The following is a 23,645-nucleotide window of genomic DNA, read 5'->3' as shown; positions in this document are numbered from 1 at the left end:
GGTTCATTTATCTCATGCTTGTCATCTTGCAATTGGATTCCGGAGCATTGTTATATTAATTAGTGGATATCTTTCTACGGTTGGCTTTTTATTTTAGCTTTTCCAATCATCTCATTTTATTGTTCCTCTGAAAGCTATGTGGTGATGTTCACTTTTGATGATTGTCTGTATTTTTTTTTCCTTTTGGGTAGTGATTGTTTTTGTTGGAGACTTTTGGTCAGACTGCACATATTTCCATTTGAAACTAAACCTTGTCTTCATTTTTCTTTTGTGTTCTATTTGATGCTACCGAGCATTTTGCGTGATTAAAAGGTTACTAAGAACTGTGATTTGCAATCTATATTTCTAAACTTAAGAATTAATATATAGCTTTTTGGTGGTGCGAAAGGTTTTAGATTTTTTAGCAGCCTTTGTCACGGCAGACTTCTTAAGTATAGCCAGTGAAGTATACAACTGTGTTATTTTTATTCTCTGTACTGTAGGTTGGCCTCCACGCCTAGAAATCTATATAATAAATGTCTCTTCTCTGGTAGCTTTAGTCCAGCAACATATAAACTTGTCTTTATATGAACGTGACCTTTCATTGATGTGTGTCTTAAAGAAGCCACTCCTTAAAGATTGTTATCTCCTTAAAAAAAAAGTTGTTTTTTGTATGCTTTCAGTCATAAACTTAAGATTTTAACATAGTTTATTTAGATTTGTATGTGAACTAGTGATTTAAAAAACGCTAGATGTCAAACGGTGCCGAGGTCCCAAAATGCCTAAAGCACTAAGCGCTCGCCCGACCGAAGCGAGACACTCTAAAATATTAAAATATAAAAAATATATTATATTATTAATCTAATGAATAAAAATTATTTTGTATAGTTATTAATAATCTACTGTTAATAGTATATTTACTGTTAACCGTAGTTAGAAGGGAAGAGTAGAAACTGATAGTGAGAAGTCACGGTGAGAAGTCAGCGGATAATAGTCGCAGCAGTAGCAGTAAAGTCGCGGATAGCAGGAGGCAGCATACAGTAGTGGAAGCTGCGGAGTCGCGGACGGTAGGAGGCAACAGACAGTAGCAGCGGCGGCGGCAACGAAATCACGGACAGCAGGTGGCAGCAGAGTCGCGTCATGGACAGCAGCGGCGGCGGCAACGAAATCGCGGACAGCAGGAGGCAGTAGAGTCGCGTCATGGACAGCAGCAGGCAGTGGACAGGGATAGCGAACAACAACGAAAGTTGAGGAGACTCGGTCGGCGATAGAGGAAGACTCAGAGGCAATAGGAGAAATCGTCAGCGATGAACGCAGAGGGAGAAATTGTCGGCGGCGAACGTAGAGGGAAAAAGCGTATGGTTAAGAGTCGGGGTCGCGTGTAGGTTTTGATATAACTGCACGCGTTAGTTAGTTTAATCGAATCAACTAATGCAAATTTAATCGAACCATACTTAAAAAGTCTAGTTCGATTGCCTTATATGAACCGGGTGCTCGCCCTAAGGTCCCAAGCGGCGCCTTGCACCGCCTGGCCCTGAAACAAGGTGCTCGAACCTCGTCTCGCCTCACCCAAGCACCGAGGCGAGCGCCCGAGCACCTTTTTAAATCACTGATGTGAACATATGTCAACATTTGTCTTCTTAATGGCCTGGCTCTTTTGGAGTTAAGAGCTAGGTGGCTCTTGACCACCGGGATAGGGCTTAGGGTTTATGGCCCTCTTAGCTTCTAAAGTCGGTTATTTTCCTTTGTATTACTATTTTCATAGGTGACTACATTATGTTGATACAAGTACTGTAGTCCTAGTGATCTGTAGAAGACAGTGTACCAGTTTTGTTGTTTGCTTACGGTGTAATGTATGTTTCTTTTGTTAAGGGTAATCAGCTAGTCCGACTTGTCCAGGTAAAATAAGCATGAGCAATTGTTGCAGTAGCTTACCCCATGACTGGGCTCATCTTCTTACATGTTGCTTTAGCATGTGCATTTGTCTCCTCCACAGGACACATTTTTGAGACTGAACCGCATTCCTAATCCTATTATGATCGACATGGGTGATGGGTTATACTGGTCTGAGTGGGCCAACTCAACCAACCCTTGCTGTATTGGAACAGCAGAAATACCTTCAACTCATTCATGCATGAGCAAACATAAGCAGGTGATTTTTCTTATGTTTATATTATTCATTTATTTTAGCACTGTCTCAGTCCTCAATCAGACGTTGCATACGATCTATGTCTGTTTTTGTCAGAAAAGAGCTGGGAGGAAAAGGAACTTGCATCTCATTATGTTTTGATGTTGTTGGTCCTACTTATGTAGTTCATTGCATACAAATCCATTTTCCTCCTTGTGTAGCTGCATCCTTGTTCGGACCCCTTCCTTCCATTACTTAAATCTATATATCAATCAAGGCTATCTATGCAGCATGATGATTGTAGCAGTGCTGGGCATGGTGGTCGAAGCTCCAGTTGTAGAGCCACTGATAATTAAACTTTTGATGAGAGAGAAATAGTTGATGCTATATTTTGGAATGACTTCAGTTGTGCTTTGATAAACATGACAAGGGGGTAGATAGATATTTTCAAAGAAATTAAATGCATGATGGAAGCAACATGAGGGTCAGGGAAAGATACAGTGGAAGATATGGTCAGAAAAATGGAGGCAGATCGACAAAGTGGCTACGAAGTAGAAAAATGCAAGATCTTTTCTGATGAAGCAGATAGAAGACGGAACTCCAAAGAATGAAGAACTGAGAGCAAAGATTTCATATCAGTGATTCTGACCGGTAGATCTATAACCTGTTCTGCTGCTGCTGAACAAAATCTTTATAGATCTATGAGACTATATAAATTCATTACATAAAGAAGGATGATCAGATTTTGATGCTTTAGTTGATTTTTATAGGGCTCGTCTTTCACGTTTTTTCTCTGTGAAATATGAAATTGTTTGATTTTATGTTATCGTTATAGCGAAGTGATATGCTTCTTATTAAGTTGATAATATTAATGATGTATTGGCCTATTAGCTCAGTTGGTTAGAGCGTCGTGCTAATAACGCGAAGGTCGCAGGTTCGAAACCTGCATGGGCCATAATTTTTATATTAATTAAATTATTTTTTTTATTCAAAAGTTAGGCTATAAATTTATTTTTTATTTAAATTAATGTAATTAAAAATTCAATCATTAATCTTAGTTAAATATTTACTGGAATTAGTTTTTCTAATTTTAATCATACCCTTTCAATCTTTGCTGAATTTGTGCACTGGGCTGTTCAATTTAGCCTCGCTTTGATGTTTTAAGGTTTTTATATACTTAAATACTAATTTTTATTCTATGTTAATTAATTTAGCTTAAATTTATCTTTCTTTTTTAACCTTTTGGTTTATTAGTTTCAGACACTATCTTGTTTAATTAGGAAAAAAACAGACGCTTCAGAAATAAATGTAAAATGTAAGAATTTATTTACTGTTAACAACATACTCATTGTTTGTTTCTCTTAATTAGCTTTTACAGAGCTCATTCACTAGACGTACTTATCGAACCCTATCCTCCAATCACATTTCTCACATTAAATAAATGCCCGCTATATGTATTCTCTAATTCCATACGACGCCGCACACGAATTTAATCCCTCAGTAAACCACAACGTTGGCGGCTGGCGAGGACAATGGATCGTAGCCATCCAAATCGAAGCACGTGAATCGATCCTCAACCCGATGCAGTTCTCACGAAATCCATAAACAAAGAGCGCCGCGCCGGCTGATGAGAAAAAAAATGATGTTTATGTGATACTTGGATTGAAAAATGGGCACGCGCACGCATGCATGCACATATCCTCCATCTGCGGAACCACACAAAATGACGTCTCATGCATGCATGCATGCACATATCCTCCATCTGTGGAACCACACAAAATGACGTCTCTTCTGCCTCCTTGGCGGACAAGGAAGAGTCCACCATGTCGCCTCACATGACACAGATTCCATAGTCAATAAGATAAACCCTGGGTGTCGGTTATGTGCACATCATTACTGTGGCAATGCAAGCGGCCGCCATAAATTATCAATCCCCCACTTCCCCATTTATTATTATTATTTTTAATAATGTTTACTAATTTTTTATCATCACCAAAATAAATATAAAATCCAAATAACGTTAAATTTTTTTAAGATGATCGTGTTATTCTTATCGATCATTGTCCTTCATCGACCATCCCTCATCCGCTTTATACTTGATAATCTCACCTATCAATCATCGTTCATACTTGATAATCTCACTTATCAATCTTCGTTCGTTCGTTATCGATTGCCCCACTCTTCTTCCTTGATCGCTTATATCTTCACGCATAGGTTGACAATATCGATCATCCATTCTTCTCCTCCCCTCATTGTACCTCCACAAGTGAGCTAGCTCCAACTGATCACTCCCCTCTCCTCTCTTAGTTGTTTGTACCTCCATCCGAAAGCTAACAATACCAATCACTTATGCCTCTACAAGGGGGTTATAATTGACCACAGCTAGAGTCGATGAGCGGGCGAGAGCTGACGGATTGAGCGACTAAGTACGATAGAATTTTTTCAAAGTTATAAGACCAAAATGATCCTTTTAGACAATCAAATCAAAGGATATTCTGCCGAGATTTTCAAACTTGGGGATGCTACACAAGAAAAAAAACTAAAATTAAGAAAATTTTCTTGCACAAGCAACAAAACAGAAAGCCCTTTTTTTTAAATCGCTTTAAGAAATGTACACTCGCTTGCAGCCACACACTTACATGGGGTCCACGACAGGCCTCGTGATCTCGCCACGTACCGACTAGTGGTGTGAGTTGCCGGCCGTCCGTCGTTGGCGCAACAACTCGATCAACGCCTCCGCCTGCTTTGTTTGGATTTCTTTTAGTTATTATTCCAATTTTTAGGGGAATAGATATACAATATTTGAATAAAGAATGGGCGGGGCTAACGTCGGCGAGACACGCCGGCGTTGGAGGTCGGAGCGGGAGCACAAGAGCGAAAGGGGGCGGTGAGGTTACCTTCTCCTTGGCCTTCTTGGTGGCGGACTGGGAGAGGGCGACGAGAGGGGGGATGGCGCCTTCCTGGGCAACCATCTTGCGGTAGGCGGCGCTCTCCCGGCAGATCTCGAGGAGGGATCGGACGGCGATCTCCTTCTGCCGCGCCGTGCCCGTCTCCACCATCTCCACCAGCACCGGGATGCCGTACTCCTCCACCGCCGCGGCCCGGCCCTCCGGCACCTCCACCACCGCGTGCAGCACGTAGGCCGCCTTGTCCACCATGCCCGACTCGGGATCGGCCATCAGGTCCAGCAACGGCCTTACGATGCCGGCGTCGACTGCCCGGATCTTGTTGTCGCGGGAGGCGAGAAGGGTGAAGAGGGCGGTAGCGGCGTCCTTTTTCCCGCGGGGGCCGCCGGTCTCGAGGAGGGTAACCAGTGGCGGGATGGCGCCGGAGCGACCGATGGCGGCGCGTAGGTCGTCGAGCTGGGCGAGGCGAAGGAGGGCGCAGGCGGCGTTCTCGCGGGCGGCGGGAGTGCCGGTGCGGAGGGCGTGGACGAGGGGGCGGATGGCGCCGGCGGCGGCGATCAGGGTCTTGTTCTCGTCGCAGAGGGAGATGTTCAGTATGGCGGTGACGCCGTGCTCCTGCAGCTGAGGGTCGGAGTGGTAGAGCAGCGCGACGAGGGGGCCGACCGCGCCGGCGGCGGCCATGCGCAGCCGGTTCTCCGGATTGTGCTTCGCGAGGAGGCGAAGCTCCATGGCGGCGCGGCGCTGGGACTCGACGGAGGCGGAGGGCGACTCAAGGTCGGAGATGAGCCCGCGCACCACCTCGTCGGAGTAATCAGCGGAACAGGCGACGAGAAGTCGCTGGAGGCCACCGCCCCCGGAGGAATAAGACGACGAGCTGGGTGATCCGTAGGAGGGGAACTCGCCGGAGCGGTCGCTGTTGCAGTCGCTGAAGGCGCCGGAAGAGTCGCCTCCGTCGCTGTAGCTCCGCTCCATGTACCGATAGCTCGACGGGATCTCCATTTCCATCTCGATCAGATTCGATTCGTCCTCTTCTCGATCCAATTCGATCGAAGACCAGCGGAAGGAACCTCCGAGGGTTTTCGTGGAAGGATGCCTTGCCTCCGAAAGAGGCAAGACGCGGAAGGGAGAGGCCGCTAGCCAATGAAGATCACGTGCGAAGCACGTGAGAATAACTCAGTAGCGGCTTTCCCTCTCGATGCCGCGCGTCGTCGGTTTAGGGTCACCGTAACGGTGAGAAGACCGCAACAGAGAGCCCGGCCTCACAGTGAGAAGGTATTCTCACCCCCCTCTCTTTCGTTCAGCATTTGATGCATACCATTTCTTCTAGCTTCAATTCATGTTTCTTAATCCTTAGTGATGCCGATTTAAAGTTGGAATAGGATTTTGTTGTTCATCTTATCAATCACCATATGAAAATAGCTCTGTTGTTTCTGAAAGCAATGCGTTTTCTTTTCTTGTTTTAAGAAATGCTTCGCTCTGTCTCTCTGTCTCTGTCTCTGACAAATTCTGCAGTTTATCATATGCACTTCACATGCACATCCAGTAAACTAATTGGTGAACATATGACATGTCGCAGGACACACCCGAGTCTCTGTCGAGAAGAAATGGATCACAAATCTCGAGAAATTATTGGGCGATGATTCGGGCTCGTCCACCCACACACACATTTGGTGTGATGTCAAGCGGTGGCATCGCCGTCGCATTTAAGCTCCGAAAGTGGAGTTTGTCAGCTTCTTCCTGACTTTGGCTCTCATGCTTGGTGGCAGGCGTCGGACAAGCCTCTGCCATGGTCCTTGGACTCGTGCAATCACTGTAGAAGAAGCAAAGCAAGCAGATAGTTTAGATCTTGTGTTCGCCGTAGAAGGAACCAAGACACTGTGGTAGAATGTGATCGGGGCAAATGCTTTAGAGACAAGTGGCTGGTCTTACGCTTGCATGTCTGCTGGTTATGCATAGAATTCTTTACATGAGATGATTTAGAACAATGACTCGAGACTGGAACTGAAAGCTAAATTGCAGGTCCTGATGCAAAGATACAAGCTGGATTATGACATGAAAGAGGAGATGGACTTGAGGATTGGGTTCCATCCCGGCCAATCTAATCTTGTTCTCTAAAATATCAAATGCCAGAGTTCTTCTAAAGCAATTAAGAGGAGATTTGATATTTCCTAAGTCTTACCTTAGAAGAGAATTTATGAAATTGATCTTATTTACCATTTAATTATTTTTTATCCTGTAAAATGAGTTATCTCCGTTTATCTTTTCGAATTCTTCTTTCGATTTTCTCATAATTTTCTTTTCGTAGTATCAGAGTATATCATGAGTTCTGTCTCTCTTTCCGGTTTCATCGACACATCAAACCTAACTGGTTTGCTCGTGATAGAAAATATCAAAACATATATCACATGTTTTCCTAGCAGCCTAAAGGTCTGGAATGGTGAGACGAGGCAACAAACACTTTTAGTCCTTCACTGATTAGGGGGTAGAAAGTCAGATCAATGAACAGATCACGTTGTCTAAGAATTTCTAGCTTGCTGCATTGGCCCTTATCTCTTCATCACGACAACTTCGATGGCCTTCAGCAATAACTCCTGACGTACTCTGCAAGACACCACTAACTTGTCGTCCGGGTTGTATCAGTTGATAATGATGAGCGAGTGAATCGGAGAACGTCATCGAACCCAGTCACATCGTATGAGGGAGTGAAGAAGACAAAGAGGAGCAGCAGCCAAGTCGTCACTCGCAACGGAGGGTGAAGTCTCGCACTCTTTTGCGACGCTGCACTCCAACTTCACCTAACTCGCCATCCTACGGGCTTTCTGTGGTTAAAAGCAATCACACGTCGTGACCAGCGATAGACGCCAACTACTCCCTCTGGCATCACCCCCTGCTGGACCCCTTGAGGCGAAGGACCCTCGATAGGAAGTGTCGCCTCGGGCCAACACGGCTTGGTTCGGGCCCGATCGACGAGGGGATCTTTCCGAGTTGGGCTTCGATGAACGTCCGGGTCGGGGGCATGCGAGGTCGTCGGCTCCTCCGGGGGGTGTTCCCTCGTTCGATGGCCTAGCGGGAGGTCGTCGTCGTCTTCGTACCTGCACAAAGGTCAGGTCGGAAGTTCGGCTCGACCCCTCCGACGATCCAGTCAGTGGAGGTGGAGAGGGTTTTGAGTGGAGCAGCCGAAGTCGTAGTTTAGTTGGAGTCCAAGTCCACCAGTCCCCCGGTTCCTTTGTTCGTTTAGAACTCCGGGGTATTTATAGATGGGTTTGATGTTACCTGATGTGCCCGCTTGCAGGGGGCAGGACAATACCTCGCGTGGTGTCTGATATTGCCACTGGGGTTGCGTAGAGAACCGAGCTGCCGCAGGGTATGGGCGAGCCTCGGTTGACGTGCTTCCGTGCCTCGGCCAGGCGTACGGGGTCAAATACTGAGAATGTCAGCCGAGAGCTGGTGACGTTGGCGCACGTCAAGTCGGCCTTAATGCTAGCTTTCTCGGGCAGTGCGCCCTCCTGGCATGGCTGACGTCGTGATGCGTCGCGTTGCCATTTTTACCCATATCATATTCTCCACCGGAAAGAAGCTATGCGTCGGTCGTCGTACTGGGAGTCTGATGCATGGCTTTAGCTCTGAGATCGCCCGTTAGCTTGCCGCGGGGGGGCACGGGTATCGTGGAGGTTCCGCGATAAAAAACGAGGGGGGTGGCGTGCGTGTGGTCGCGGGAATCGGAGGCCGAGGAGCCCGCCGCAGGCGTGTCTCGGGAGCGAGAAGCCGAGGAGCACGATGCAGGCGGGCTGGCCACGCAAGCGTGGAGCAGGAAGCCGAGGAGCACGGCACAGGCGGGCTGGCCGCGCAGGCGTGTCTCGGGAGCAGGAAGCGAGGAGCACAGCGTAAGCGGTTTTGCCGCGCAGGCGTGTCTCGGGAGCAGGAAGCCAAGGAGCACGACGCAGGCGGGCTGGCCGCGCAGGCGTGTCTCGGGAGCAGGAAGCCGAGGAGCACGACGCAGGCGGGTTGGCCGCGCAGGCGTGTCTCGGGAGCAGGAAGCCGAGGAGCACAATGCAGGCGGGTCGGCCGCCTAGGTGTGGTCTCGGGCATCGTGCGACCGAGTAGCACGACGCAGGCGGGCAAACTGCGCAGGCGTGGTCTCGGGCATTGTGCGACCGAGTGGCACGACACAGGCGGGCAAACCGCGCAGGCGTGGTCTCGGGCATCGTGCGACGACCGAGTGGCACGACACAGGCGGGCAAACCGCGCGGGCGTGTCTCGGGAGCAGGAAGCCGAGGAGCACAACACAGGCGAGCCGGCCGCCTAGGTGTGGTCTCGGGCATCGTGCGACCGAGTAGCACGACACAAGCGGGCAAACCACGCAGGCGTGGTCTCGGGCATCGTGCGACCGAGTAGCAACTTGGGCAGTGATCGGTGACTTACTGTTCAGTGACAGGCGCGCGCGCGAGAAGTCAAATCGTTTTTCTGGGGGAGCCCAGGAGGTTGCTTCTTTTGGGCGGTGCTGGGTTTCGAGGCTGATGAGGTTTAAATGCCTCGGGTTTCGTATCGAGGGCGGGGGAGACGCCACGTCAAGCCATATTTTATGATGACGTGTTGTTGGGGTTTTTTCGAGGCGGCGCAGGGGGAGAAGGAGAGTCGTCTTTTTGGCGGGATTTGGCCTATAAATAGCGTGCAGTTGGCCACACGCACGTCTTCTTTATCGGATTTTTTCCCTTATGGTGGATCCCGTTTTTCCATCGGTCGTCCTTCTTCTCCTTCCAGCATTTGGTATGGCCTCTTCCTCTCCTTCCCCTTTGCCCTTATCAGTTCTGCTGCCTTCTTCAGGCACCGCCGGAGAGGGGGGGTCACCGGCGAGCCCTTGTTCGTTGTCGGACGGGAAAGCGGCACGAGCGCTTGAGTCGTTGATGTGGCCGCACGATCTTGACTCTAGTGTGACCGAGTCGTTGCTAGGCCATCTCCGGGGTCGCTATGGTATCCCGGAGGAGTTTTCGCTCGTCATCCCTGAGCCGGGGCAACGGCCGTACGACCCCATCCCAAGGGGTTTTGCCCTGACCCTGGATGCCTTCGAGGCCGGGCTGCGTCTGCCACTTCACCCCGTCGTGAGCGCTTGCGTCTCATGGTGGCGTATCTCTCCTTCCCAAATGGCGCCGAACTAATGGCGTTCCTGGGGGAATGTCATTACGCCAATATTACTCCTAGTCGGTCTCTCTTCCTTTCCTGCTTTCGCCTCTCCAAGGGGTCGGGGGGCTATTATCTGTCCGCCCGGTCGGGTTTTCGATCTCCCGACCGGGACAGGAATCGAGATAGAGCAGCCAGCCTTCCATTCAGCCGCTGTAGATCATTAACCGTCCGAGGGGCTTGCATGTCGTTGATTGCCTGGACTTTTTCCGGATCGACGTCGATTCCCCTTTCGTGTATCATGAATCCGGGGGGCTATTATCCGTCCGAGGAACTTTCCCGAATCGACGCCGAAGGCGCATTTCGCCGGGTTGAGTCGCAGGCCATAGCTTCGAAGGGTGGCGAACGTTTCGGACAGGTCGGCTAGGTGGTCTGCCGGGACGTGACTTTTCACAATCATGTCGTCCACGTAGACTTCCATGTTTCGCCCTATTTGTCGGGCAAACATCTTGTCTACAGTCCTCTGGTATGTTGCGCTCGCATTCTTCAGCTCGAAAGGCATTACTTTGTAAAAATATACTCCCATGTTAGTGATGAACGTCGTGTGCTCCTGGTCCTCGGGCGCCATTCGGATCTGATTGTAACCAGGGAAGGCGTCCATGAATGAGAGACGGGCGTGCCCAGCGGTTGCATCCACGAGCTGGTCGATCCTCGGGAGCGGGTAGCAATCCTTTGGGCATGCACGATTGAGGCTGGTGTAATCAACACACATTTGCCAGCTCCCATTATGTTTTTTCACCAAAACTACATTGGATAACCATCGCGGGTACTTGGCTTCTTCTATGAAGCCTGCCGCTAGGAGTCGTTCCACCTCTTCGCGGATGGCTCGTTGCCTGTCCGGGGCCTGGGGTCGCGGTTTTTGCTTCACTGGCCGGGCGTCTGGTGATATGTTGAGGTGGTGTTGGGCGGCCCTTGGATCTACGCCCGTCATGTCGGAGGGCGACCAGGCGAAGATGTCGTCATTCTCTTGTAAGAAGCCGACGAGCTATTCCCGTTCCTCCGTGGGCATTTCCGACCCGACCTTGACGGTTCGGTCTGGGCGGTCTTTTATTAATGGCACCTCGCAGGTGGGTGCCGACGGCTCAGATGTGGGTTCGGCCGCTTCTTTTCCCTCAGGTCATCCAGGGGTCGGTCGATCTTTGCCCTTTTGCCCAGGGAAACTACCGCCAGATAACACTGCCTAGATTCCCGAGGGCTCCCCCAGACCTCTCCTGTTCCCGCACGGGTCGGGAACTTCACGGTCTGGTGGTAGGTGGAGACCAGGGCTCTGATCTTGTTGAGGGAGGGGCGACCAAGGATGGCATTGTATGCTGTGGGGAGATCCACTACCAAGAAGGTGGAAATCACCGTTTTGGTCCTGGGCAGAGTTCCCAGGGTCAGAGGCAGGGTGACGGCTCCCAATGGTGAAATCGAGTCGCCAGTTAACCCAGTGAGGGCCGAGCGCGTCATCATGCTCTGGTTGCTCAGCGCCCTCGGGGAGGAATGCGACCCGGGGGTCGGGGGCACCACAGAGAGTGTCCTCCCTGGCCGAACGGGCGTATGCCTTTCTCCCAGACATGCTAACTCCGTTGGACGCTGGGCCCCCCGTGATGACGTTGATGAGGCACTCAACGGGGTCGTCCGGGCAGGCCGATAAATCCCTGCCCGCTTGAGTGTGCGGGTCGAGGTGTCCTCCGCGGCGTAGCTCATGGATCTGTCACGACAGCTCGCGGCATTCCTCGGTATCGTGTCCGCTTTGCCGATGGAAACGGCAATACTTGGATCGGTCAGCCAGCTCCCGCGGGTTCTTCATCGGGAAGGGGGTTTTGAGATGGCCCCTTTCCCTTATCTGGAGAAATATCTTCGTCCGGGAGGCACCCGGAGAGGGTAGGTGGGTTCTCAGCGTGGGAGGGTCGGACTGGCTCAGCTTTCGCCTGGGCGCGGGAAGCGGTTGTCCCTGAGCTGGCTCCGACCTTTCCCTCTTGTGCTCCGGCCGCTTCCCCACCATCCAGGCCTCGGCCTCAACGAATTGGTTCGCGCGCTGGAGCAGCTCGGGAATCGAGACGGGAGGTCGCTCCACGAGAGACCAAAAAAGCTTGGAGGGGCGCAAGCCTCTTACGAACGCCTGCATTGACAAAGAAGGGTGAGCGTCCGGCAGCTCCCGGATTTTTGATGCGAAGCAATTTATATAAAGGGAGAGGGGCTCGTCCTCCTTCTGGTTGAGTCCGAGGAGGAACGCCATGGAAGGCTTCGGCCGTGCGGAGGCTATGAAGTGGAGCTCGAAGTCACTGACGAGCTGGTCGAAGGATGCGACCGTTCCGGTCTTCAAGCCGCCATACCACGCGAGGGCCGGTCCCCTCGGAGTGGTGGGGAATGCCCTGCATGTCAGGGCATCAGAGGTTTCGTATAGTGTCATTCGGGCGCGGAAAGCCGCCACATGTTCGGTCGGATCGGTGGAGCCGTCGTAAGTGTCCAGGGGGGGGATTCGGAAACTCGGGGGGACTGCGTGCTCCAATATTTCGGGTGTGAACAGAGATCTCCGGGGCGCGTCTCCCCCAAGCTCTCCCCTCGCCCCGTGGACCTCCTTCTGCACATCGTCAAGCCGCTGGTTGACGAGGCGCAACTGGGCGCGCAGGGAATCCGCCGAATCCAAGGAGAGTGCCTCGGGTTCCTAGCGGCCTCTCGGGTAGACCGTTGCCTGCGCCGCAGGTGGGGAAAACGGCACAGGAGGCGAGGCGGGGAGCTCCCGAGGAGTAGTGGGAACTCGACTGGGCGGCCCCTGTTGATGTAATGGTTGGGCGGCCAAGGCACGCGATGGGTGGGAGACAAGGGGAACCATGGATTGCACCATGTTGGTGAGTAGTCGGACCTGATGAGTGAGGTCGTGGAAGGCCTCAGGCGATACAGGCGAGGAATTGACGGGGGCCCCGTCGGGCGGTGATAGGCCCGGATCGTTAAATATCCGCCAATAGCGCTCCGAGGCCATGGCGGGACCTTCATCGCGAGTTCCCCGAAGTGGGGGGCGTTCCCCCGAAGCCTCGACCGGGTATGGTCCCCCAACCATCGGTTCGTCAAAGCTGACCTGATGATCCCTCGACATGCTGGGGCGGGCCCTCCTTCTAGCGCCAAAATGTTGCGGGGAACAACTTTAAGCCGTGGCCTCGGGGTCGACGCGGCTTGGTTCGGGCCCGGTCGACGAGGGGATCTTTCCGAGTTGGGCTTCGACGAACGTCCGGGTCGGGGGCGTGCGGGGTCGTCGGCTCCTCCGGGGGGTGTTCCCTCGTTCAGTGGCCTAGCGGGAGGTCGTCGTTGTCTTCGTACCTGCACAAAGGTCGGGTCGGAAGTTCGGCCCGACCCTTCCGACGATCCAGTCAGTGGAGGTGGAGAGGGTTTTGAGTGGAGCAGCTGAAGTCGTAGTTTAGTTGGAGTCCAAGTCCAGTCTCCCAGTTCCTTTGTTCGTTTAGAACTCCAGGGTATTTATAGATGGGTTTGATGTTACCTGATGTGCCCGCTTGCAGGGGGCAGGACAATACCTCGCGTGGTGTCTGATATTGCCACTGGGGTTGCGTAGAGAACCGGGCTGCCGCAGGATATGGGCGAGCCTCGGTTGACGTGCTCCCGTGCCTCGACCGGGCATACGGGGTCAAATACTGAGGTTGTCGGCCGAGAGCTGGTGACGTTGGCGCACGTCAAGTCGGCCTTAATGCTAGCTTTCTCGAGCAGTGCGCTCTCCTGGCGTGGCTGACGTCGTAATGCGTCGCGTTGCCATTTTTACCGTTACCAGGAAACAAGGCGACCACTATAAGGTTGGCAAGCACCACCAGTTCACAACAATACGAAAGATGAGCACAGTGGCTCGCAACATAATGGGGCAGAAGATACCTACTATATGCCCACCCAAGGAGATAACGGCAATGAGGGCCTCGCAAGTGCAATGCAGTAGGGTGGAGGCGAACGATGGCAAGGGAGAGAGGCGACTATATACTCTTTTACTACTTGTTTTCATGCTTTGCTTAAATCTTCCGAGCATAAAGTATTGAACATAGCCAAAAGTTATTGCCTTCTCGTCTAAAACCAAAGTTTGTTCTTGCCAACTCTCAATGCCCAACAACCAATTATCGCAAGTTTGGAAGGCTGTGCCTTGTGGTTTAGGGTTTCCTCTTCGCTGCAATGATAACAATATCAAACTTGTAGGATGAAAAAAAGGCATCAGTGTTCTTTTGCACTCGGCGGAATGCGTTCTCCAAAAGCCTTAGTTCTTTCTCTTTGTTCCCATACACACACAACCTTCCCCAAAAGAATCAGCACTCAGTGCATAAACTCAAAGCTTAAACCAATTAAACGTATCCTAAGTTGGCTGCTACACAAGGCAACGCAGGGCGATTGCAGCAGGAGTTGGGGTCCAAGATGACAACACACTCCATACCTCGCCAACCCATTGAAAGGGATCACTTTTGATCCCCTCACCTAAACCCTTCTCGATCATCATCGTCGAATCCATCCTTGGTCTTCAAGCAATCACCCTTTGCTCATCTCAGCTTCATATATGTGCACTTGTAGCACACAGGAAGGCTTGATCCGACTGTGGTGAGAGAGGAAGGAAGCAGAGATGGGAAGGAAGCTGGACGCTCTACTAGGAAGGAAGTCGAGGCAGATGTCGAAGCTGAAGACCCTGCTGGGCCTCACCGTCTCCCGCCTGGCCGTCCTCCGCAACCGCCGTCAGGTCCGGTGCAACCAGGCGCGCACCGACGTCGCCCAGCTACTCCAGCTCGGCCACGTCGACCATGCCCTCCTCCGCGTACGTACCGACTCCTCCAAGGCACCGCACCAGTGCTGGTTGCTTCCTTGTATGCGTGCGAGCGACCACTGACGCCGTTGCAGGTGGAGCATGTAATCAAGGAGCAGAACATGGTGGACGTGTTCGTTATGTCGGAGCACTATTGCCAACTGCTGATCGAGAGATTTGTGCTCTTGGATCACAAGTGACTGCTCTCATCTCTGGTCTCCTTAATTACTTTAGTGCAGCAGCTGCTCCTGTTCTTGTTACCCCGAGCCGAGTTCGATGCAGGGAGTGCCCGGAGGAGCTGCGGGAGGCGATCTCGAGTCTGAGCTTTGCGGCATCGAGATGCGCAGAATTGCCGGAGCTGGATAAGGCCCGAGGCATCTTCTCCTCCAGGTATGGCAAGGAACTCGTGTCGGCGGCCGTGGAGCTGAGGAACAATTGCCGTGTCAATCCCAAGGTATACAGTAATGCTTTGGTTTAGAGCAGTGTTGTCGTCTTCCATGTTCTGTAATGAGAGCGATCATCTCCTGCAGATGATTCAGAAGCTGTCGACCAGGCAGCCAAGCCTGGAAATCCGACAGCGGGTGACGAAGGAGATCGCTGCCGAGACGGGCATCAATCTTGATTACTATGATCCTTGTACTGAGGATGCAGGGGTACGTATGTATACCAATACATCCGAATTCATCGTGCTTCGCAGTCATACATGCCATGCCTAATCTGCAATGATTCAGGGAGATCCACCAGTAAATCTCGTACAGGAGCAGCTCAAATCTGATGAGAACCTTTCGATGAGAACGCCTCAGAAGTATGAAGATGTGGCCAGTGCAGCGAAGGATGCCTTCGAAGCAGCAGCCTTTGCTGCGGCAGCTGCAAGGGCCGCGGTGGAGCTCTGCCGATCGGAGTCCCAAGGAAGAGGCTCTGATCCCGACAATGAATCCGGTGGCCAAAGCAGAATTGAGGAGGTGGAGGAGCCCAAGGCAGCAGCCAGCGTCGACAATTCTGGTGATCAGATCCATGGTTCAGATTCAGAAGAGGAAATAGAAGCAGAACAGCATGATTTGCTTGGGGAAGACAGGTTTAAGGAGAAGTTCGTCAAGCAGTTCCGGAGACCACCTTCTTGGAGCTCAGATTCGAGCGAGGAAGAAGATGATACGAACGAAGAAGATGGGGGGTGGCTCCATGCATCCTTAGGAGGTGGTTCACCTGACGAGCATCCGGAATCTTACTTGGGTCCTTCCTACAGCAGAGGGAACGAGAGAAGCAATCCACCGCACGAAGCGAAGACAGAATTAAAATCCGGAACTGAAGGTAACGATGAAACGTATGATACTGAAGCTAGCTAACCTTTCAACTCCTGAAGATAAGTTTAGAGTCTCACAGCGGTTGAGTTGTGCAGGAAAGAAAGCCATCTCCGTGAGGACCCGAAGAGGACTTTTCGAGTAGGACGGCTGAACGTGCGAGGAAGGAGCTTCAATGACAATGCCCAAATAACAGAAATCTTCCTTTCGCTCTTCTTTCCACTATCTGAGACACTGTGAATCGAGTCTTTGTAGGCGTGCAAACTTTGTACTCTGCTTTTCTGCTCGTGTGTTTTGTCGACGCAAAATGAGGGTGGCGATGCTATTGTTCTGTGACATGAATAGGAACGAAACGTCCTCCCCGTATAAGGGAAAAATGTTGTATGAAATGGCATGCAGAATGTGGATGAAGACGACAAAGGGAACTTACAGCGCACGTGTGGTCTTGTACGGCGGAACTGCATCACGATGACCAGGTTCAGGATTGGCCTATGATTATGCCACGTGACACCAGAAGTATCTCATCCGCTAGCTTCCATATTTCCCGGCGAGGGGACGTTGTTTTCCAAGTGATAAGACCCCTGTCCAAAACACCACACGTCACAAACATCTCCCGCGAATCGCCTACCATAGACGGCCGAACTCTTTTTACGTACCATAGACGATACCCTCCTCCGTAGTATCGCCGACCCACCCAAGAATTGAAGCATTCATGGAAATATGCCAAACTCTTGACATCGTCTGCTGTCGACTGCTTTCCAAGCGACGACTCCTCCCCGGTCCAAATCTTTGGCCTTGTAATGGATAGTTGCCAGCCTTCGACCAACCCGGGCGGGGCCCATTCCTCCACCACCCTCACTCCGACGCCTATAAAAAGCCTCCCCCCCCCCCTCCTCGGAGCTTCACAAACGAGATCTTCACCTCCACTGCACTTGCTCGGAAGAGTCGGTCTTGGCTTCTGAGCGGGGCGTTGTGATGGCTCAGGGAAGGGGCAGTGTCGTGGCTCTGGGGCTGGCCCTGCTGTGTCTCCTCATCCACAGCGAGGTGGCCGAGGCCGCCACCTACGTCGTCGGCGGCAACAGCGGATGGACCTTCAACGTCGCCAGCTGGCCCAGGGGGAAGAGCTTCAGAGCCGGCGATGTGCTCGGTAAGTGATGGCTGCCCTGCTGCGTGCATACTTATTTTTGCATTATTACTAATGGTACTGACCGATCTGCGGCAGTGTTCAACTATAACCCGTCGGTTCACAACGTGGTGGCGGTGAGCGCGGCCGGCTACAATAGCTGCTCGGCTCCCAAGGGCTCCAGGGTCTACACTTCCGGGAAGGACCGCATCACGCTGGCCCGAGGCACCAACTACTTCATCTGCAGCTTCGCCGGCCACTGCCAGTCCGGCATGAAGATCGCGGTCACCGCAGCGTAGCATCGCTATTTGATCACAATCTGCATGAAGGACGGAGAGCAACATGAATGAAGTATGAGAATAACCTGGTCATCGAATGAATAAATCAACAGATTGTTAGTAGTAGTTGATGAGCTTCTGCATAGCTTCTGCCAGCAGCGTTATCAGAATTGCTTCCTATAATAATAATACTTGATACTTTTCATCATCCTCCTCCTCGGTGAGCTCCGACGACAAATTGTGTGGCCCGTATGGAATTCGCTGTTTTGTCGAACGTGTTATGTGCACTCAGGGATGCATTCCACCTTCTTTCTCCACGAAAAATTCCTGAGGTGTTCCCCCTGAACGCTTTTCCAAGATAAAATAAGCAGTCATTCTCGAACAAAACAAAACATAAATTGTAGCATGTACTAAGAAAAGATGGAGAAGAAAGAATTACCTCAGCCATTAACCGATACAGGACAGGGTTGATCAGATTGAGCCCTGTATTCTTGAAGCTTCACCACAGTTTCATTGCGTGGAACAAAAGGCATAAACCATCTTTGCCGACCCATATATATGAAAAAGTTGGATCAGGCTTTTCCTACAACCGTCTTTGATCAGACAGTTATCTGCATCATTGTCATGACAGTTTGTTTATACAAATAGAAATACATCTGCCAAGCCGTCATCCGGTGTCCAGATTTACAGTGGAATATGGGGGAGAGCTATTCGACTTGAGAAGGATGTCAAAAACACTTCCAAGCGCCAAACCATACCTGATACTCAAAATAATTATAGGCAGAAAGGAAAGGAAATTGTCGAACAGACTATACTCTTTACGATAATTTGGGAGAACATAACCAAAAATATGATATGGATTCATTACTTCAGTTTCTAGCAGGGGTTAGTCTTCCTCTCAGACGGAGTTGCCCTTTCGATAGAGGCAATATGTCATCATCATTGTCATCAATTTCATCATTATTATCATCGGTATCTCCAAACTTTAAAGTGTTGTTCTTGGTGGACCTTTCCAGATCTCCATGAATGGTCATCAAACAAATTGCTCCGATCGTCAGGGCGGTCACAGTTGCACTTCTTGAACGCCTTGTTTTTCCTGAAGTTCGAGTAATAGCATCTAGACAAAACAATTGTCAGTGTCGGAAAGGTAGGTCAGAAGACATTTGAAACAAAAAGGTGAACAATCCTGGCATAAGAGACTTACGAGGGGCACTCCCACTCTCCGGGATTTAACTCTCTTTGGTTGTGGTTCCTGGCAGCAAAAGCACTTGCTATTGCGAGCAAAGTTCACAAACACACCTGTGGCCACACAAGAGTTGTTAGTTAATTTCAGGCTCTCAGGGTGCTGATTCCTTGTAGAACTATGGGAAAGTTGAGCAAGGTAAATTTACTGTGGACAAGTCCAGTCTCCCAACAACATTTCAGCAGCAGCACCTACATTTACTCTCTTTGGTCCCATCTTCATTGCACTCTAGACAGCAAAGATTTCAGGTGAAATTGAGAAAGTTGCAACTGCATGAGATATACACCAAAAAATTTGTATTGCTTGTATATACATTTCTAACAAAAATATACTCCATAACTAATTTGTTATTGCAATCTTCCAATATCACCACCATCACAACACTTGTAAGCAGAAACAGTAAAAGTTCTGTTCCCTATAATTTGGAACTGCACATGTACAGTTTGCTTTCCATTTAGAATTGTAAAGCAACATCCTTATGTCTCATTTCTCACTATTGCTGTCGTACGTGACCCTGATTATAGCCAAGCATGACATCACTAGGAAGCAGAACACAAACCGGACATGCATTTACGTTCCATTTAGAATCGTAAAGCAACAACGTTTTGTATCCTTTCTCACTATTGTTGTTGGAGTACTTGACCCTAATTGTAGGACATGACTAGGAAACAAAACATAAAGTGGACATGCATTTACCAGGGTCTGGTTGAGCATACAAGACTATGGAAATCAACCATCCTATTTCAATAAAAGAGGTCTGGTTCGCTTTATGGTCATGACCAAGTTGAGCTGAGACAACTCAAATAACCAACAGGTTAGGATGACATAATTATCTGCCTAACCAATTTGCAAATGTCAACTGCATGTCCTTTTCAGAATATTAGCAGAAATGAGTGGAAACAATAAAAAACTGACTGGAAGCTCAGTTTCCAAAATTTCAGGTGTCCTCCATTCTCTGACAACCCTTACTCATAATTTTCATTAGTGATAATGATCTTCATTGTATTACATTATTATCAACTCTCATTTTGTGAAAAGCCTTTACCATTATCCACCCATATTCTTCCTGTTTCTGTTGTCGAATTATCTTGTTTGTTACGATTACTAGTTATTTCCATTAGAACAAACAAACATAAAAGAAGACAATGCACCACAGACAACTTCGTTGAGTATCTCCAGCACCATGAAATTTTGTCAACTAAACTCATGTGGGACACCTAAAGAACCAAAGTTTCAAAAGCTAGTTTAAATGAAACCGATAACTAGTTTAAATGAACCAGAATATAAGATGAAATATGCCATAGAAATTGTAAGAAGTGAAGCAACAAGAACTTACTTTGGACACAACCAATCACCTCTCTTCATCTCCACATTAGCTGCCCTGTCGCCCTTACCAGTAGCCTTTTGAGATCGTTCTTTTGGAATAGAAGGCTTCACTGCAGATTTCGGAACAGACGGATCAATGGCTGTATCACTAAGCTAAACAAGCTCCAATAATAGATGTCTAGCAGACTTTTGAACATGTTCTTTGATACAAGAAATTTCCTCTCCACAAAGATGCTTTGGATTTACTGCATAGCTCAATAAAATACGAACTGCATCCAAGGTATGGCCTCGATCATCATATGGTGTTATGTATGCTTTGCCGCAAGATTCTCTTAGGTTGCAGGTACTACAGACCTGCAGCACTGAATGAAACTTGAATCAAGATCATGGTATTCCAACTGGACTGCAGAAATGGTTCTATATCATAATTGAACTTTTAGATTATCGTATCACTTCAAATATAAACACTCAAACATCATTGCTTCGATGGTTCGATCAACAACAACAATAATTTCCAAGTTTCACTCAAGTAAACATCATTCATTACATTTGTAAATTAGTGTGGCAACTGCAATTAGTAGATGCACTTACGTCTCGTTCATCAACCTGGAGAAATGCTCTCAATCTTTTTGCTGAATCGACAGCTTTGCGGAACACATTACGGCATCCACACTCCACAGCAGCCCGAATATCTGCTCTAGGAAGAGAGTTGCGCAATGAAGTGATCAAACAATATATTATAAGAAGCAGAAAAAAAAAAAGAACATGAACATCAAAATGAAGTTGATCCTATAGTAAATTGAGCATAATCATTAATTAAAAGTATAAAGCACCAATATACAAAGGTGCCAGCAAATCTTTAACCAATATTACACACAAATTAGGACAATGTAACAAATATATGAACAACTATGACCTGATGGTATGTGTAATGCTAAACGAACATTCAGATCAAGAAAGCGATGCACAGCAGATATTCATTGACACGCACGCCTAGCATTCAATTAGATGGAATACAAGTAGCTAAACCTCAGGGTTACCAATACATTTTAACTCAAAGATACCACTAGTTACTAATCCAACCCTATCTCACATCCCAAGAAACTCAAAGATACCACTCCTGAGAAACAGAATCACTTTCAAGAACACCATCTTTGATGAAGGCATCTACTCGAGCACATTCATGTTTATTTGAATTCTTGACACTGCTTGGGGGTCAAATCTTCCCGCTTCTTAATCTGCCATTATCTGAACTTTTCTTACATGCTAATCTTCTGATCTTTTTGATTCTCTTAAATTTTATGATTATTATATGGATTGAATTGTGTCTTCTGGCCTACCTTTCCTTTTCAAGAAAAGATATCAAGCAATCATCCAGTGAAAGGAAAAGAAAAAGGAAAAAGGAATACTACTCTTGGAAAAAGAAAAGGAAGGACCTGAAGATGTTGAACCGCCCGCGAGCAAACTTGAGGCATGCGTTCTTGACATGGTTCACCTCCACGGACGAGCCACCGTGCCCCGCCGAGACACTCGAGCCCTCATCCTCCACATCTCCTGAGGGAGCCGCCGAAGTGGACACCTCGAAGTAACCTTTTCCCCTCAACTTGCCGAGGAACCGCTCCCATTCGGGCCAGTGGTGGGAGGAAGCGGAAGAAGAATCGTCGAAGCTTACGGGGGGACCGTCGACGGTGATGGACGCCGCGGAGGGGGAGGAACGGAATCGGGGCCCTGGAAGAGGGTGTCCGGGGGCGAGGGATGGTGCGATGGGGAAGGAGAAGAGGAGGCGGCGGCGGGAAGGAGAAGAGGGGAGGAGCAGGGAAGGGAAGAAAATGGAGCGGGCGCCACGCTTTCAGGTGAAGAAGAAGAAGGAGGAGCTCAGGTGGAGAAGCCTCGGTCGGGCGGCCATGGTGGAAATTAGGGAAGAGAAGGACTTCCACTCCCAGCCATCCTACCCGCCTGCCCCATTTCTGGGGATGACGGTCCCGGGACCGTCGGTTCGGGTTCTGCCAAATTTGGGTTCGGAGCCGAACCAGGCGGTTCCGATTCCAGTTTAGATTTCGATTTCATCCTATTTCGATTGATAATAAATAAATCAATAAATTATTCTATCAATATTAAAAAAAAATTAAGTTTTGAGTTTAAAGTATTAATCAATAAATTATAAAATATTCTTATATTTTCCTCTCTTTTTTTTTCATATTTGGTCCGTTCAAAATTATTAAACTAGAACCGAATCATATAGCTTTAATTTTGATTCAATTCAGAATCATCGAACCATTGATCTAGTTTGGCTTCAATTTAAATTGAACCATAATCATCCCTACAAGAGCTAATTATATATTATCTGATGTAGTTAGTTATTTTAGTATTTTAATTTTATATTTTTTAAATTTATAGTTAAGAAAGTTAAATATTTAAATTCATTTATCTTAACGTTTTCAATTTTATTAATAAAAATATGAAAAAAAAATAAAAAATAATTTTAATATTTCAGTTGGTGGTAGCGGACGATGACATCGCTAGAGAGCAATGATGAGAAGTGAGGACTGCTCGACAATTACATCAATGACGGGTACGATGGCATACCCAGCATCAAATTCTAGGACCTATATTTTTCTATCATCCTTAGATACATCCATCGAGAGCCCAACAACCACTCGCTTACGAACCTTCTAGAGCTTTCCTTCCTGATCGATGATAACTACAATAAACAAAACTCTTCCGATGAGCCCCTCATCTCCCCTTTTTCATGCCCATGTCAAAATTGACACGAAAGCGAGGGGAGCAATAGGAGCTATAGCAACCCCAACTTTGGGTCGAGTGATCTGCCCAACGAATTAGCGATGAAGCGATAACCATCTTCGTCATATACGTCGCTTGGCATCTGTGTTGGTGCTAATGCAGATGTCAAGTGGTCCTTTAAACGCTCAACAATTACGTCAACGTCAATGCATATGATGGTGGTCGTTGTGACATCTTCGGTGAAGATGGTAGCCACCTTGGTATTGACCCATTGGATGGATCACTTGACCCGAAGCTAAGGTTGTTGAAGCTCCTACCACTCCCCACATTGCTACATCAGTTCTAACATGAGCATGAAAAAGGGGAGATAAGGGGCTCGTCGGAGGAGTTCTATTCACCACAGTTATCATCGACCAGGTAGGGAAGCTATGGAAGGTCGGTAGGTAAGCCATTGTTGAGTTCCCGATGACGACAGTAGAAAAATATAGGTCTCAAAATTTAACGTTGAGTATGTCATCGTACTCGTCGTCGAGGTAGTTGCCAAGCAATCCTCACCTCTCGTTGTCGTTCTCTTTATCCACAATAACCACTCGCGGTTCCTAACATCGTCATCCACCACCAATTGAAATGTTAAAATTATTTTTTTACTCTTCGTTGTCATATTTTCATTGTAAAATCG

General features: G+C 48.7%; 4 protein-coding genes, 1 long non-coding RNA gene, 1 other non-coding gene and 1 pseudogene across 7 annotated transcripts; 4 read left to right on the top strand and 3 right to left on the bottom strand.

Annotated features, from left to right (window-relative positions):
• The first annotated feature begins 2,988 nt into the window (after positions 1–2,988).
• On the top strand, positions 2,989–3,062 carry TRNAI-AAU (transfer RNA isoleucine (anticodon AAU)). The gene has a single exon. It is a non-coding gene; the product is annotated as a tRNA-Ile (tRNA).
• Positions 3,063–4,680: 1,618 nt separating this feature from the next.
• LOC103987232 (U-box domain-containing protein 4-like) lies at positions 4,681–6,018 on the bottom strand. Its single transcript, XM_009405474.3, has 2 exons — positions 5,005–6,018; positions 4,681–4,847 (listed from the first exon to the last, which is right to left on the bottom strand). Exons 1-2 carry the CDS (start codon positions 6,016–6,018, stop codon positions 4,788–4,790), a joined length of 1,074 nt encoding a protein of 357 aa, XP_009403749.2. The 3' UTR covers positions 4,681–4,787.
• A 99-nt stretch (positions 6,019–6,117) lies between these two features.
• On the top strand, positions 6,118–7,274 carry LOC135675956 (uncharacterized). The gene is made up of 2 exons (XR_010514086.1): positions 6,118–6,285; positions 6,590–7,274. It is a non-coding gene; the product is annotated as an uncharacterized LOC135675956 (long non-coding RNA).
• Positions 7,275–11,887: 4,613 nt separating this feature from the next.
• Positions 11,888–13,234, bottom strand: LOC135675404 (uncharacterized). Its single transcript, XM_065185557.1, has 2 exons — positions 13,040–13,234; positions 11,888–12,793 (listed from the first exon to the last, which is right to left on the bottom strand). The coding sequence occupies exons 1-2, from the start codon at positions 13,232–13,234 to the stop codon at positions 11,888–11,890; spliced, it is 1,101 nt and encodes a 366-aa protein (XP_065041629.1).
• Positions 13,235–14,385: 1,151 nt separating this feature from the next.
• LOC135675955 (zinc finger protein VAR3, chloroplastic-like) lies at positions 14,386–22,221 on the bottom strand (annotated as a pseudogene). The gene is made up of 12 exons (XR_010514085.1): positions 21,661–22,221; positions 20,816–20,916; positions 20,235–20,578; positions 19,045–19,167; positions 18,860–18,954; positions 18,524–18,772; positions 18,095–18,413; positions 16,911–18,003; positions 16,685–16,835; positions 16,301–16,584; positions 16,070–16,193; positions 14,386–15,955 (listed from the first exon to the last, which is right to left on the bottom strand). The product of XR_010514085.1 is annotated as a zinc finger protein VAR3, chloroplastic-like (transcript).
• LOC103987230 (uncharacterized) lies at positions 14,780–16,590 on the top strand. Its single transcript, XM_009405470.3, has 6 exons — positions 14,780–14,968; positions 15,052–15,152; positions 15,239–15,410; positions 15,487–15,609; positions 15,688–16,264; positions 16,353–16,590. The coding sequence occupies exons 1-6, from the start codon at positions 14,780–14,782 to the stop codon at positions 16,397–16,399; spliced, it is 1,209 nt and encodes a 402-aa protein (XP_009403745.2). The 3' UTR covers positions 16,400–16,590.
• Positions 17,230–17,863, top strand: LOC135675954 (basic blue protein-like). Its single transcript, XM_065186631.1, has 2 exons — positions 17,230–17,401; positions 17,477–17,863. Exons 1-2 carry the CDS (start codon positions 17,230–17,232, stop codon positions 17,674–17,676), a joined length of 372 nt encoding a protein of 123 aa, XP_065042703.1. The 3' UTR covers positions 17,677–17,863.
• Positions 22,222–23,645: the final 1,424 nt, after the last annotated feature.

This window comes from Musa acuminata, chromosome BXJ1-6 (assembly GCF_036884655.1).
Source record: "Musa acuminata AAA Group cultivar baxijiao chromosome BXJ1-6, Cavendish_Baxijiao_AAA, whole genome shotgun sequence".
NCBI lineage: Eukaryota > Viridiplantae > Streptophyta > Magnoliopsida > Zingiberales > Musaceae > Musa > Musa acuminata.
Note: the sequence above shows the minus strand (reverse complement) of the source record. Positions and strands in the feature narration are given on the sequence as shown.

Bases quoted from the DNA above. Each gene is read 5' to 3' on its own strand.
- LOC103987232 (XM_009405474.3), bottom strand. From the start codon at position 6,018: ATGGAAATGGAGATCCCGTCGAGCTATCGGTACATGGAGCGGAGCTAC. The intron at 4,848-5,004 runs GTAACCTCACCG...CAAACAAAGCAG, and splicing joins CCAAGAAGGCCAAGGAGAAG to GCGGAGGCGTTGATCGAGTT.
- LOC135675954 (XM_065186631.1), top strand. From the start codon at position 17,230: ATGGCTCAGGGAAGGGGCAGTGTCGTGGCTCTGGGGCTGGCCCTGCTG. The intron at 17,402-17,476 runs GTAAGTGATGGC...GATCTGCGGCAG, and splicing joins CAGAGCCGGCGATGTGCTCG to TGTTCAACTATAACCCGTCG.
- LOC103987230 (XM_009405470.3), top strand. From the start codon at position 14,780: ATGGGAAGGAAGCTGGACGCTCTACTAGGAAGGAAGTCGAGGCAGATG. The intron at 15,411-15,486 runs GTATACAGTAAT...CATCTCCTGCAG, and splicing joins ATTGCCGTGTCAATCCCAAG to ATGATTCAGAAGCTGTCGAC. The intron at 16,265-16,352 runs GTAACGATGAAA...TGAGTTGTGCAG, and splicing joins ATTAAAATCCGGAACTGAAG to GAAAGAAAGCCATCTCCGTG.
- LOC135675404 (XM_065185557.1), bottom strand. From the start codon at position 13,234: ATGGTTGGGGGACCATACCCGGTCGAGGCTTCGGGGGAACGCCCCCCA. The intron at 12,794-13,039 runs GTCCGACTACTC...CTGCGCGCCCAG, and splicing joins TCCACGACCTCACTCATCAG to TTGCGCCTCGTCAACCAGCG.